At 51.8% G+C, this 12456-nt stretch overlaps 1 protein-coding gene across 1 annotated transcript; it reads right to left on the reverse strand.

The window, feature by feature from the left end:
• Positions 1–941: 941 nt before the first annotated feature.
• LOC126053289 (5-hydroxytryptamine receptor 7-like) lies at positions 942–10633 on the reverse strand. Its single transcript, XM_049835291.1, has 3 exons — positions 10582–10633; positions 9030–9592; positions 942–1962 (listed from the first exon to the last, which is right to left on the reverse strand). Exons 2-3 carry the CDS (start codon positions 9536–9538, stop codon positions 1191–1193), a joined length of 1281 nt encoding a protein of 426 aa, XP_049691248.1. The 5' UTR covers positions 9539–9592; positions 10582–10633; the 3' UTR covers positions 942–1190.
• Between the last annotated feature and the right edge of the window lie 1823 nt (positions 10634–12456).

Consider the following 12456-nt stretch of genomic DNA (forward strand, 5'->3'; position numbering starts at 1 on the left):
GACTCCATGGAGCAGACATCTACAAACAGGCAAGAGTTTGTGGCGTTGCAAAGCAAGGTTGACACAATAAGGTTGATCTGGAGCAAAGAGGACTACAGGAGGACAAGCCCCACCACCACACAGAAGTAGAGAGATCCTTTAAAGTAAATCGGTGACCAAAGAGTCTACACCAAAATAAGGAAACCAGACATATTGTTTTTTTAAAAAAGGATACATCATTTAGTGTATTTTTTCAAGCTTGCTGGACATCATACTGAAGCACTGTAAAGCTGTCAGAGAAATTATATACTTTTTTCTGTTGTCAACCAAAGCGTGCTTTTATGGAGTCAATTAGCCACAAATTATGAACGTACATCAGTTGTCTGAGAATGAATTACAGTACAACCCAATAAACATAACTGTCTTTGCTCACTGGTCATTGCCCTGATGAGGAGGCCGTTGGACTTCCCTAGCCAACCATAAAGGAAACTTCATGTTCATTTGTATTTCGTTCTGCAAGTGTGCCTCTTTCAAGTGCTGCAGTGCTACAGTGTGAGGGCAAACGGGGTCATTGGTATTACTGCTCTGACGTGCAAACCTGGACACATGAGCTCAGTGTGTAAAATGCAATTACATCAGTGGAAAGAGTTCGTATAAGCTGGGATGGCATGAGTGCTTGGATCTACAACGGAGCCTATAGCTGCTGTCATATTCGATAGAGAAGCGCAGCCAACGTCATCTTTACATAGAATATTGTGTGCCCTCCACAGACCTTAGAGCCCTTTTCGAAGGTGGAGAGCCACAGTCTTATCAAGTTTTTAGGTGTTTTTTTTTGTTTGGTTGGGAGGGTTTCTTTTCCTTTTTTTTTTTTTTTTTTTTTTAAACAGATGGGGAAACTGAGGCACAGAAAGGTGGTGTGACTTGCCCACAGTCCGTGGTAGACCTTGAACCCCCCCGGGTCTTGCTCACGGCTTTTCAGCTCCCACCTGGGACATGGTGAGAAGGAAGGGTCGCCCACTTGTTCCCAAGGCAAGGAGAACCGCAGCCTCTCCCGGGACGAGGGGAAGGGGTGTCACTCTCAGCGGTGGTGTCTGGCAGGGGAGACAACGGCACGCATGGTTTCTGCCAGCCCCGAGAGGCAAGGGAAGCAAGGAACCTGAAATGGAGAGGCAGGAATTTGTCGGTCAGGCACTGAGCGAGAGGACGCGGCTCTACAGGATGCATTCGTGCCTCTCCGTGGCTTTCAGGGCCTCGTGCATGCTGGCGGCAGAGAGCCTCCTGTTGATGTTCCTGTACCTGCACCTCAGGAGGTTCCAGAAAGTAGTCCTCAAGTCTCGGTTAAAGAAAGCATAAATCAAGGGGTTGATGAGGGAGTTGGTGTATCCCAGCCAGAGCAGAGTCCTCTCCAGCCGCAGGGGCATGCAGCTGCAGCGGATGCCGCAGATGAAAGGCCGAGCCGTTGACATCAGGAAGAACGGCAGCCAGCAAAACGTGAACGCCCCCACGATAATGCCGAGGGTCCTGGCTGCTTTCTGCTCCCGTTTGAAGATGGAAATGTTTTTTCGGTCTTGCCGGAGCAGTTTGGAGAGCGTGGCGCATTCCTCTACCGCTTTGGTACGCTTAGAGCTGTGGTGGCTCCGGCTGGAGGTCTCCAGGCAGTAGACGCCCTCCTCTTCGTAGTGCTTGGGGAAGTTCATGAAGCGGTGCTTCTCGGCGCTGACCTTGGCGGCTTTGTAGATCCGGCTGTACATGACGAGCATCACCGCCATGGGGATGTAGAAGGCAACGCCTGTGGAGTAGACGGTGTACCCAAAATCCTGGCTGATGAGACAGACTCTTTCCACGGTGACATTCTTGGCCCAGCCAAAAAGAGGAGGAAGGGTGATGGAGGCGGATAGGAGCCAAACGATGAAGACCATCTTGGCCATCAGCTTCCCATTTTGTCTCACGGGGTACGTCAGCGGCCGAGTGATACCCAGATACCTGGAAAAACCCAGAAGAGTTGCAAAGGGTTAGGAGGGTGGCAAGGTGTGACTGTTGTTGGGTGGTTTTCGTTCCTAATCAGCTGTTAACACCCCATCACAGGAGAATTTTGGCCCTGGAGGGGGGCAAGAAATGAATTCACCAAATGAAAAGGTTCCCAGGGACGTGCAGCTGCAGTATTGTCTGTGAAACGCATTTCAGCTCTCTTGCCGAAATACCCTGTTTTGACTATTCCCCTCTGCTTTCTTGCAACCACCCCATGCCTGACAAGAGACGACATTTAACTGCGGAGTGCAGTCCGAGCTCCACGTGGTTTCCTGGGGAATAAACATGGTTAAAAGAAAAGCTTAGTTTTTCACCAGAACTAGTTTGTACAGAGCACATGCAACAACTTCCAGCTACGGCACGTAACATACTCCAGAGTGTTGCCCTCCCAGGGAAACACCCAGGAGTGGGATGGGTGATCCGCAGAGTAATATTTGCACCAGGGTACCTCAGGACTGACCCCAGATGAAATGAACAGATTCAAACTGGTGTTTAATGGGAAGTGGGAAGGGCAACACCCCTCTCTTATTTGTCCAGGCAGCTTGGGAACTCAAGGCAGAACTACAACCTGCAGCTGAGATGCTCCTGAGGCAGTGTGCGAGCAAGGAGCACTCTTGCCTTTGAGAAGACTTAAGGATGCGTCTGGATGGGCACAGAAAGCAACGGCAGTGGTCGGGGGATGGACTGTGGTGCAAGTCAGCTGGTGACTCACACCTTTCAGCCGCCGGACCGCGCGTTTGCATCTTGCAGCAGCGGCACCCATGGGAGACCACGGGACACCCCATCACTCCCCTGCCCATCCAGGCTGCAGTATTAGGACAAACCTACAGGTTCCTGCAACGTCTACTGGAGACGACCTCTGGAAACCAAGACAGAAGAGAGACAAACAGCTGGACCAGTCTGCTCCCTTTCACGGCCCATAGCTCCTGAAATGATGGTGTCCAGCCCTTCCTTGAGAGTAAAATGAAAGAAGCTCTGAGGAGGAGATCCCAAAAGCATGCGGTGACCCACCAATTCAGAAATCCTGATGCCCGGAGTAAGGACTTACCTTGTTAGCTTGGCTGAAAGGAGCTGGAGACTGCATCAACCGTCAGCTCCTGGTTAGACGACAGGGTGTAATTTTGAATCATCCCCAGTCTTGATTGAGAGGGTTCGTGTGACTAAGAAATTGTGTCAACTGTCAGTTGGTAAATTAGAGTTGTAAACTAATAAATCAGGAGGGAGTTGACCACTGTCAGCCAATGTTCCCACTGAAAATCCTCTGCCTGCTGTTCAGTCTCAATCAATCCAGCAAAAACCTCTAGTTGGTCATATGGATTTCTTTTATGCTATAGCTTTTTTGATTAAAACTTGCCTGCTGTCAGGAATTTGTAGCCATTTTTAGACAGGATCACATCACCTCTCAATTGTTCTTGGATAAACTGTGTCAGTCCAGAGGGGCAGTGAGAACAGCAGCTGTATAGATACTTTTTGCTGAAAGCTGTTCAAGGGCAGAACAGGCTTTTCTGCCAAAAGGGAAAATTTCTGTAGAGAATTTTACCTCTGTGGTAGCATTAATTTTTTCTGACAGCAGTCTCATTGTAGGTGTTAGGAGATTTTTTTCTTCCCTGATTGTTTCCCTTTTCCAGATCCTCCCCCAAAATTAGAAGAAGATGGAAATAAAATAAAATAAAATAATCCAATTTCTCCTCCCCTCCCGAACACTAAATGAATTCAAAGCCCAAAGCATACTCCCCTGACTCCCTGATAAAATGAATTTGAATTCATTCACTGAGTTATTCCCTTCCTGTTTTCCTCTGTATTTTCTTCAGCTGGCCTTCATCACAAAAACCAAGCAAGACTTTCCGTGACCACCTATGGTGCTTGAACACCCAGCAGTGCCTATGAAGGAGGAGACGGAGGTTGGACAGCAGGACAGGCTTTGGGTGCTCTTCTTCCAAAATATACCATCTCCTCCTTCCCACCTGGGCTGAGCACAGCGAGAAGTGATGAGCCTGGCTGGGAGTTCGGGTCTCAGAGAGATGGGTGGGAGCCGACTGGAGGGATGCTGCCAAATATCCCTCCTGCTGTAGGAAGGGGCTAGGGAGGGACAACAGACTTGATGTCCTCCAGGCTGGGAGAAAACCATGCCCTGCTGTTGAATCTCCAAATTCAGCACCCAAAAATCACTCCTCTCTGTATCCAAGCCAAGAACCTCGCAAACTAATATATGCTGTGTTGTGTGATATACTTTATTATGCTATTACCGGGTTTTCTTTAGAAGCCGATCCTCTTGGGATTTGCTGAAACTTCAAGGAATTTACACACTAGCAAAGCAAAATGCACAGTGACAAGATTTACAAAGCAGGCAAAGCTGACACATTTCATCTGTGGGTGCCTTGTGCAGTCGCTGCTGGAGGAAATGGGGCCGGTTTGAGGTCTTTGCTTATAATTTTGATGAGAGCAGGAAGACCTCAAAATAGGCCAGCATTTACAGCAGTGCGGGAGGCGAGATTGCACAGATATGCAATGAAATTCGAATCAAATGCTCTTGCTTTGATTCTTTTTTTTTTTTTTTTTTTTTGTGTGTGTGTGTGTCTTGTTGTTAATCAAATTTAGTGGTAATCGGGTAACAAAAGCCAGTTCCCAGAGCAGCTTGTGTGCAATTTCTGTGGCTTTGCAGGACCCCTGCTGTGCAAAGCTGATTGTGTGGCCACTCGTTCCTTGTAGGATAAACTCTTTCCACATTCTCGCTCCTGCGGATGCCTGGGCAGCCCAAACCCTGACCACAGGGTGGGAGACCTGCCCCAGGCTGGGCTCCACCATCAACCCCACGGACAAGCCAATTCAGAGCATTTATTCTACGCTCCACGGTAATTGTTGAATCCTTATCTCAGGGATTAAATAATAAAGAAAAACAAAGCCTCTCCAAGGTGCCCCTATCTCCATTCTGCAGCTGGTGAAACGGGAAAGGACGAAATCTCTGCTCACAGAGGTCGCCTAAGCCCAAATGAGTCCAGAATTGGGGTTTCCCGGACCCTGTTGTTTTACTGCAATCTCATGCCTCCTCTGGGCCAAATTTAAGCTCCGTACCTGAATTCCAAGCCGATGTTATTCCTGCCCCATCCTGCTGAAGGAAAGGGAGCCTGCAGGTGGAGGATGCAAAGGGCAGCTGGAGGCTGCAGGTACCTGGGGCTTCATCTGCCCATGCCTTAAGCCAGGACTGGTGGGAGCATCCCAGGGATGCATCCCAGCTCACTGGAGATACAACGCAGGGATTTACCTGGCCTGGGACACGTTCAGATGAAGGACACGGGAAAGGCAATCCAGCAAAGTGCTGTGCAGGTTTCATCCCACCGACTCTTTCGCAAGGCATCCTTTTTACTGAGGATGATGCCAGTTTGGAGCATATAATCTGATTTTGGGTAGCAAATACTTGCCAGGGAGATGGGAGAGCCCCAGTGGGGCTGGCTGGGAAATGGATGGAGGCTTTTTTCTTCATGAGGAAAACCTGAAGTGATACCTAGGGTTCGGGGAGCTTCTTTAGTTAGCTGCTTGGCATTTTTATGGAGAGCTTCATCAAAAGCTGGACAGCCAAAAGGGTTGGTTTTTTTGCTGTTGTTTTGTGACATTAAAGAATCTATAACACTGGCAGGCTTTTATGTATGAAAAATGTAAGAGAAAAACGGATGTTTCCAGCATTTTTCTTTTTTGATTTAAAGGAAAATCAATCAAATCTCCCTTCAGACAAGATCAGTTCTACCAGCTTCAATCAAGAGGCTTTTAGAAAGCGCTCTGCATTAATAATCAATAATAGCAGCCTACATTTTAATAGTACTCATCATCTTGGGCAAACCAAGCATCTTTCATATGTAAGCTAACCAGAATATGAGGACACTTCAGCCATCAATAAAAATGCAACCTCCTCTTTGGCAGGAACAGGCAGCTGCCTGACAGTGCTGACCAAGTTGGCATTCAGGACAGAACTAGAAGAGATATTTATACTTCCGAGAAGCACCAGTGCTGTTCCTCTTCTTTCTTGCAGGGCAGGAGGAACAGCTTGCCAACATCACTGGGGGAAATTTCAGCGAACGCCTCATTGAGAAGAACAACCATTTCATCTCTTTTGGAGCAGGTGTTTCAGGCTCTCTGCAAACTCAGCTACCCTTTTGCTTTAGCTTTGTGATTGGCTTTGCTTTATATCAGTATAGAAACTTAAAAGTGTGCTTTTGGAGATGGTTCCATCAGGAGTTAAGCCAAAATCCTGCCCATCCCAAGTTTGGGGAGAGGTGGAGATCCAGGTGTGGTCCTGGATCCGTGCTCTCCCTCAGTCCACCTCCATCAACTGCCTTGTAGGAGCAGTGAGGATGATGGGTTGATGTGGAGGAATGATGACTTATAGGATGCTCGAGATATTGCCCCGGGATAATTCACACAACTCACAGCCCGTTCCCAGGGACCCTGGAGGCAGAAAGCAGCAGGACGGTGCCCCAGTCACCCACTCCTCCTTTGTGCAGGGGACATCCCAATTATTCCCATTCCCTCTTCAAGCCCCAGCACGGACTGAGCCCACCAGCCCCCCCTGCACTTCCAGCATGCCCGTCCTCCCACCCAGAGCCGAGGTGGACACAACTGGAAGGACTACCCATCCCCTTCCCTCTGCTCTGCCAGTCCTCCTCCTGCTCAAATTACCACCTTTGCTCTTTTTCTCTTTTCCCGGCTAGAAATTAATCTCGAGCAATTGCCCTCTCGCTGCTCAACTTCCCCATCGGGGATTTGGGGGGAGGGTGTGAAGGTCTGGGAGCAAACAGGGGATGCTGCAGCCCAGCCGAGCTCCCAGCACGGTGCAGTCCATGTGCAAACACACCTGAAGAACAAGCCCGTGCCAGAAGACTCAAGTTCTGTGGCAGCCTCTTGTATCGCAGGTTTTTCCTCCATCACCCTGCTGAGAGCTCTGAAGCAACCTGCTCTCTCCATCATTTCCTTTGCTGCAGCTCCTTTTTCCTCTCCGACTTCCAAAAAGGACGGTGGAGTTTGCATGACCGGCAGCGGGAGAAGGTGCAGGGGAGGTGAGTAGGTGTTTGAGCACCATGTGAGATGTGTCCCTCTGGGGTGGGATGGTTTTCCTTCCCTGCAGCTCAGCACTGGCAACATGAGTTTTGCAGCAAGGACCTGAAGTTGCCCCACTCCTGGGCTCCTCTGAGCCTTGCCAAGCTCGTTGGGGTGAGCTGGGCAGAGACGGTGCCCCGGAGAGGTGTGGGGGTTGCTGGAGACACAAAAAGTGTACCCACAAGTGCCTGCAGTATCACCCGGTTAAAAGAGATCCTCCTTGGCTCTATGACCAGTGGGTGCAACTTAGAGCAGCCATAGGGCTGCTCCCATTTAAGCCACGGATTTCAGTTATGCAGATGCAACTCCTGTCCATTCCACATGGAGCAGTTTCCTCCCCGCTGCCTTCCCTACAGTCCTCAGCATCATCCAGGATTCCGCCTCAGCACGCGTGGACCCCTCCATGCCGGTGTCCGCACCTCCCCAGAAACATCCCACCCGGTCCCATTTCAATGGGGAAAGACAAATCAACCTCAACCCCAGGCACCTGCCTGCACGGCGTCCTCGGATTTTGGTCTGCTCACGGGAGCGATGACATTGGGCGAGAGAGAAGTGATGAACAAGTGAAATCAGTTGCAATGAGTTTTGTGAAAGGCCTGTCCTATCTGTTTGCATGTTTGGAAGAGTCTTTCTCCAAGGGATGGGATGGGATTGGTGGCGAAGGGAAGGGAAATTTTTAAAGCAAAGCCAATCTGATTAGTGTGTAGCTGCTCCCCTGCTCCTCACTCATCAAGAGGAAGCATTGATATATTCCATTACTGCATTTAATCTCTTCCCTCTAACAGAGACAGGCTTCTGTCAGCTCCGAACACACCTGCTTTTTTACGAACAGGCTTTTTATTAAAACAAAGCAAGTACAGCAGAAGAGCTGGACCTCTTCGTGGGGCCTGGGAGCGATTTTGCTTTCTAACCAGCAGCGCTGAGCTGACCAGGTCCGTGGAGCAAAAGGCAGCTCGTAGGGGGGCAGCGGCTGGTGGGGGACCAGGGCTTCAGAGCAAGACTTGCTGTTTGCTTGCCGGGGAAGGGGGGGCAGGGTAAGATCAACCATCAGCAGCAGGATTTTCTCTGTCTTTTCTGCTTTGTCACCCAGTTTCACACCTGGGGAGGGTGACCAGGGAGGTGGCATAGCCGACTCGTCGGCTGTCTCCCTTCCCTGAGCTGCTTATCACAAACCAGCCCGGCTCAGCGGTGCCAGCGTAAACCCAAACCACCCCCCTGAGAAAGCCAGCGTGCACGTCAGATCTGGATCTGGCCCACCGGCTCATCAGCGCAATGTCCCTAATGACGCAGGCTGCTATAATTAGACCCACGGAGGTGCTGACTTGCCCGAGTCTTGCCGGTTTGCCAGACGGGCTTAGACTTTCCCTCCCGACCCCGGGTGTGGGAGTTGAAGCCAGCAAATCCTCACAAATGCCTGCCCTGGGCTAAACCAGGGTTTCTGGGGGCTCGGGATGGGGTCGGGGAGTTGCCAACACCCTTAGCCAAGGCACGAGTCCAGGGAGCAGCAGAGCATCCCATAGGAATGGGCTCCAGAAGCACCATAGCCTGGATTTTCAAAGTGCATGTGGGGTGGGATTTTTTTGTTGTTGTTTTCTTGAATAATTTTATGGTCCAGCCTCCTTCCATGGAGAAGATCAGGTCACGGGTCTATCCTCTGGTGTTCCTTAAGCCGAGGAAAAACAATGTGAAGTGGCTGCCTAGAGGGGGAGGACTAAGCAAGTAACTTAGAGAAGTTACTTGAGAACACACCTTAAGCCCAGCTCTTCCAAAGAGACTGAGGCACCTAATTCCTACAGAGAGCCCTCCGCACCCGAAAGACACATGCAGAAGCACTGATCCAACCGGGAACATGATTCTAGTGGCCCTCAACCTCCAGAAACACCCTTATATTCAAGCCCACCCGAATACACGGCAGGTGCCTTGTCCTCCCTTACCTGTCCACGCTGATGATGCACAAGGTCATGATGGAGGCGGTGCAACACATAACGTCCATGGCGATAAACACGTTGCAAAAAACCTTCCCAAAGAGCCACTCTCCCCCCACCAGGTCTGTGATGGTCACGAAGGGCATGACAGCGAAGGCCACCGACAGATCGGCAGCTGCGAGGGACACCACCAGGTAGTTGGAGGGCTGCCGGAGCTTCTTGACGATGCACACAGAGATGATGACCAGCCCATTGCCGGCGATGGTCATGAGGATGATGATGGAGAGCACCGCTCCGATGACGATCTTCTCAGTGTCCCCATAGAGCAAGATCTCCTCGCCGCAGTCCGTCGCGTTGGTGAGGTTGGAGGATGGCAGGTCTGGCTCGGCTGGGACGGAGGGTTCCTCAGTCATGAATGGATTCGGGAGCAATTTCTGAGCCGGGTGCTGCTGCTCTGCGTTCTCCACGAAGAGAAGATGGTGCTCCAGAAATCGCCTGGGGCTGACCCTTAGCAACATGCTCTGAGCTCACCGCGGCGGGCAACGGCACGAGTTTTCTCCCGGCGACGACACCTCCAGTGACAAACCGGAACATTTTGTTACAAACAGGCTAAGAAAATCAAACATCTCCCCCCCCGCCCCCACCGCCCCCGGCTCTTGCCTCCCAAAGCCGTGGCTGGATCTCACGTGCTCAGCAAGAAGCCACTTCCCAAGTCTGCTTAAAGACATGCAGTTTGCTGGAGGATGCTCAGAGAAAGCTCCTCTCCACTTTTATAGGGGCACAAGCTGCTCAGTCCGCCTGCAACGGCTCCTCATCGCCTGCGTGCTTTTCCACGAGCACGGATAACGGCAGCGGGTCGTAACTGCCCATGTTATTATGCGTCGCTGCCAAGCTGTGCTGCTGCTTTCGCACTTCTCCTGTGCATCCGTACCTCTAAATCCCATGCAACCACACGCGTGTTCTCGTATGTGGCTATCGCAGAGGAGTATGTGACAACACAAGCCACAAACGCCAGCGCACGCATCACCCGCCGCATCTCCCGCATGCGTTAACGCGTAAACTTCAAAGCGGTGGCTCTAAATCCACGCACGTGGCGTGTAATGGCAACACGCGACCGTACGTACCCACAGGAGCGCGGTGCGGAGCTGCGGATCCCAATGGGAGCATATCCATCCCATGCAGCACCCCCAGGGTATACCACGCACGGTCAGGGCATCCCAACCCGTGCCCGGAGCTGGGAGTATCACCACCGCACACGTAGCAGAGATAACGGAGAGCAGCTACCGCGCTCCCACCCCCCGGGGTATTCACCCCTGTAAGTATTTCCCAGCCATCAACAGGGAAACTTTAAGGCAGGGCTCACCCCTATGCAGAGCTCCAAGCATCACGCACAACCTGCATCCTCTTCTTTCTCTTTCAAAGCCCTTTTTTTCCCCTTGAAGCGAGTTGTCTTTAAATCAAAGCAGGATTGCAACCCCTCCACCCCCCCCACCCTCCCCCTTCCCTTTTGCAGCTCCCCCCCATCCACCCCAGGCTGGGGTGATGGGGCTCCCAAATTTACCTGTGCTTAGGGGGTGAGACATCCTCCAAGCGAGCCCCTGCGAGCTCCGGGCAGGCAAGAAAGCAAAGAGCCACCCCCGGAGCATCCTTGTCCCCTCCCCGGTCCCTCCTCTCACCCTCCCCTCGCCTCCCCCCGGGCAGGGACCCAGCTGGTCCCTGGCTCCTTCAAAGCCCCAGGGAAAAGCAAAAAGCAGGGAGGAGGAATTGGAGGGGTCCAGGTTGGGTCCCTGCAGCCACCCCAGCCCTGCAGCGATGGGTTGGAGGGGGTGGGATGTGTGCGAGGATGTCGAGGGAAAGGCTGGAAGTTGAGAAGATGCTTTTGGAGGCAGTCCTGCGGTGCAGGCGCAGGAGGAGCAGGCTGAAACCCAGCAAGCAGGGTAAAGAAGAGGGGTACAGAGAAAGGCTATTTCCAGAGCACTCTTCCCCCCCCCACCCCCCACCCCCTTTTTTTTTTTTTTTTTTACAGGAAAGGATTTCTTTCCTTGCTTCATGCATTTTTCCACCCGCCCCTCCGCTTGGAGGAGGTCCCATATTCATTCAGCTCCGCATTAAAAAGCAGCAAACAGCCAGGGAGGGGCAGATCCCTAAAGATGAGCCTTTCCCTTACCCTAGTAAAATCAAAACAGAGAGACTAAACAACCCAGGCAAGAGCATGCAGAGATCCATCTCCATTTCCCCTCTCTGCCAAATGTTTCACGGGCGCTTTGGTGCTGGGATTGCCCCGGCACTTCAACCCAGGGCATCAGACAGCCGCTCTTCTCTCTTCCCCGGGGCGAAAGAAGCGGAGCGGAGCCATCTCCTGCATCCTGCATCCCTTGGGGTGATGGGTGTTCAGCCAGGAAGGGTGCAGGCAAGCGGCTTCGGAGCTGTTTGCAGGCTCAGAAAGTGTATCCCACCACCCTGCCCCTTGCTAAGCACTTTGGGAGCGAGATAGGGACCTCCATCCCCGGTGCCACCAGCTCCATCACCCATCCCAGGGCTGTGCAAACACCCCGGCACCCTCCAGCCCTCCTAGGAACAGCACGGAATGCTGATTATGGGAAAAAAACCCACCCACCTTGAAATCTCTGAGATGCAGAGCCCTGCATTACCTCGGGTCAGGGTCAGTACCAACCCCAAGAGATATTTTTTTTGGGGGGAGGCAGATGTTCCCTGCAAAAGTACACCTGTAAGGAAGGCGCCGACGAGCTAAAACAGGGCTGTTAAGGCTGTACTTAACACCAGGGTTTCTTCTTTGCTGCTCAAGCAACACAGCGTGCGTGGGAGGCTGGCTAAAATAGCTTCCTCACCAGGGCAGGGTGTGCTGAAGCTCTGGCTTTTTTGCTTTTTGCGTTATGAGCGGGGTTTTTTTTCAGCCCCGAGAGAGCGATGACATGCCAAGATGGGATGGAGCTGATGATACACAACCACAACCTGCAAAGCCCAGTCCCTGTGCCACCTGGGGAGCGGGGGCTGCTTCAATGGCCAGTCTGAACTCCCCAATATTTGGCAGAAAAATACACCCGGTATTTCCAAGTAGAAAGGAGGATCTGCAGAACTCCTTGCTGCAGGACCAAAGGATTCTGCAGCCTCAAACCCCAGACAAATTCACCCAAGAAAAAAAAACATTCCCTAAGGACCAGCTCTTACGTGCCAAGGCAGTCTGTCGCCAGATGCCCGGAGAGTTTTAGGAAAATCATTTGCGCTTGAGCTGCAAAATCCTGCCCTGCTTTTCACCTCTGGGACCGGGGTTTGGCTGGAAGGATACAGGCTGGAGGATGAGCAGGAGGTTTTTTTTCCAGCTTCCCTGGAGGTTGCCTTTGGGAGAGTAACACGGCGAGCAGCTCCTGTGCATTAGCAAGGAGAGACAGCGAGGGATTTGGTTTTCTCTCGATGC

This window comes from Accipiter gentilis, chromosome 3, assembly GCF_929443795.1.
Source record: "Accipiter gentilis chromosome 3, bAccGen1.1, whole genome shotgun sequence".
Taxonomy (NCBI): Eukaryota; Metazoa; Chordata; class Aves; order Accipitriformes; family Accipitridae; genus Astur; species Astur gentilis.

Bases quoted from the DNA above. Each gene is read 5' to 3' on its own strand.
- LOC126053289 (XM_049835291.1), bottom strand. From the start codon at position 9,538: ATGTTGCTAAGGGTCAGCCCCAGGCGATTTCTGGAGCACCATCTTCTC. The intron at 1,963-9,029 runs GTAAGGGAGGAC...GGGTTTTTCCAG, and splicing joins TGCATCATCAGCGTGGACAG to GTATCTGGGTATCACTCGGC.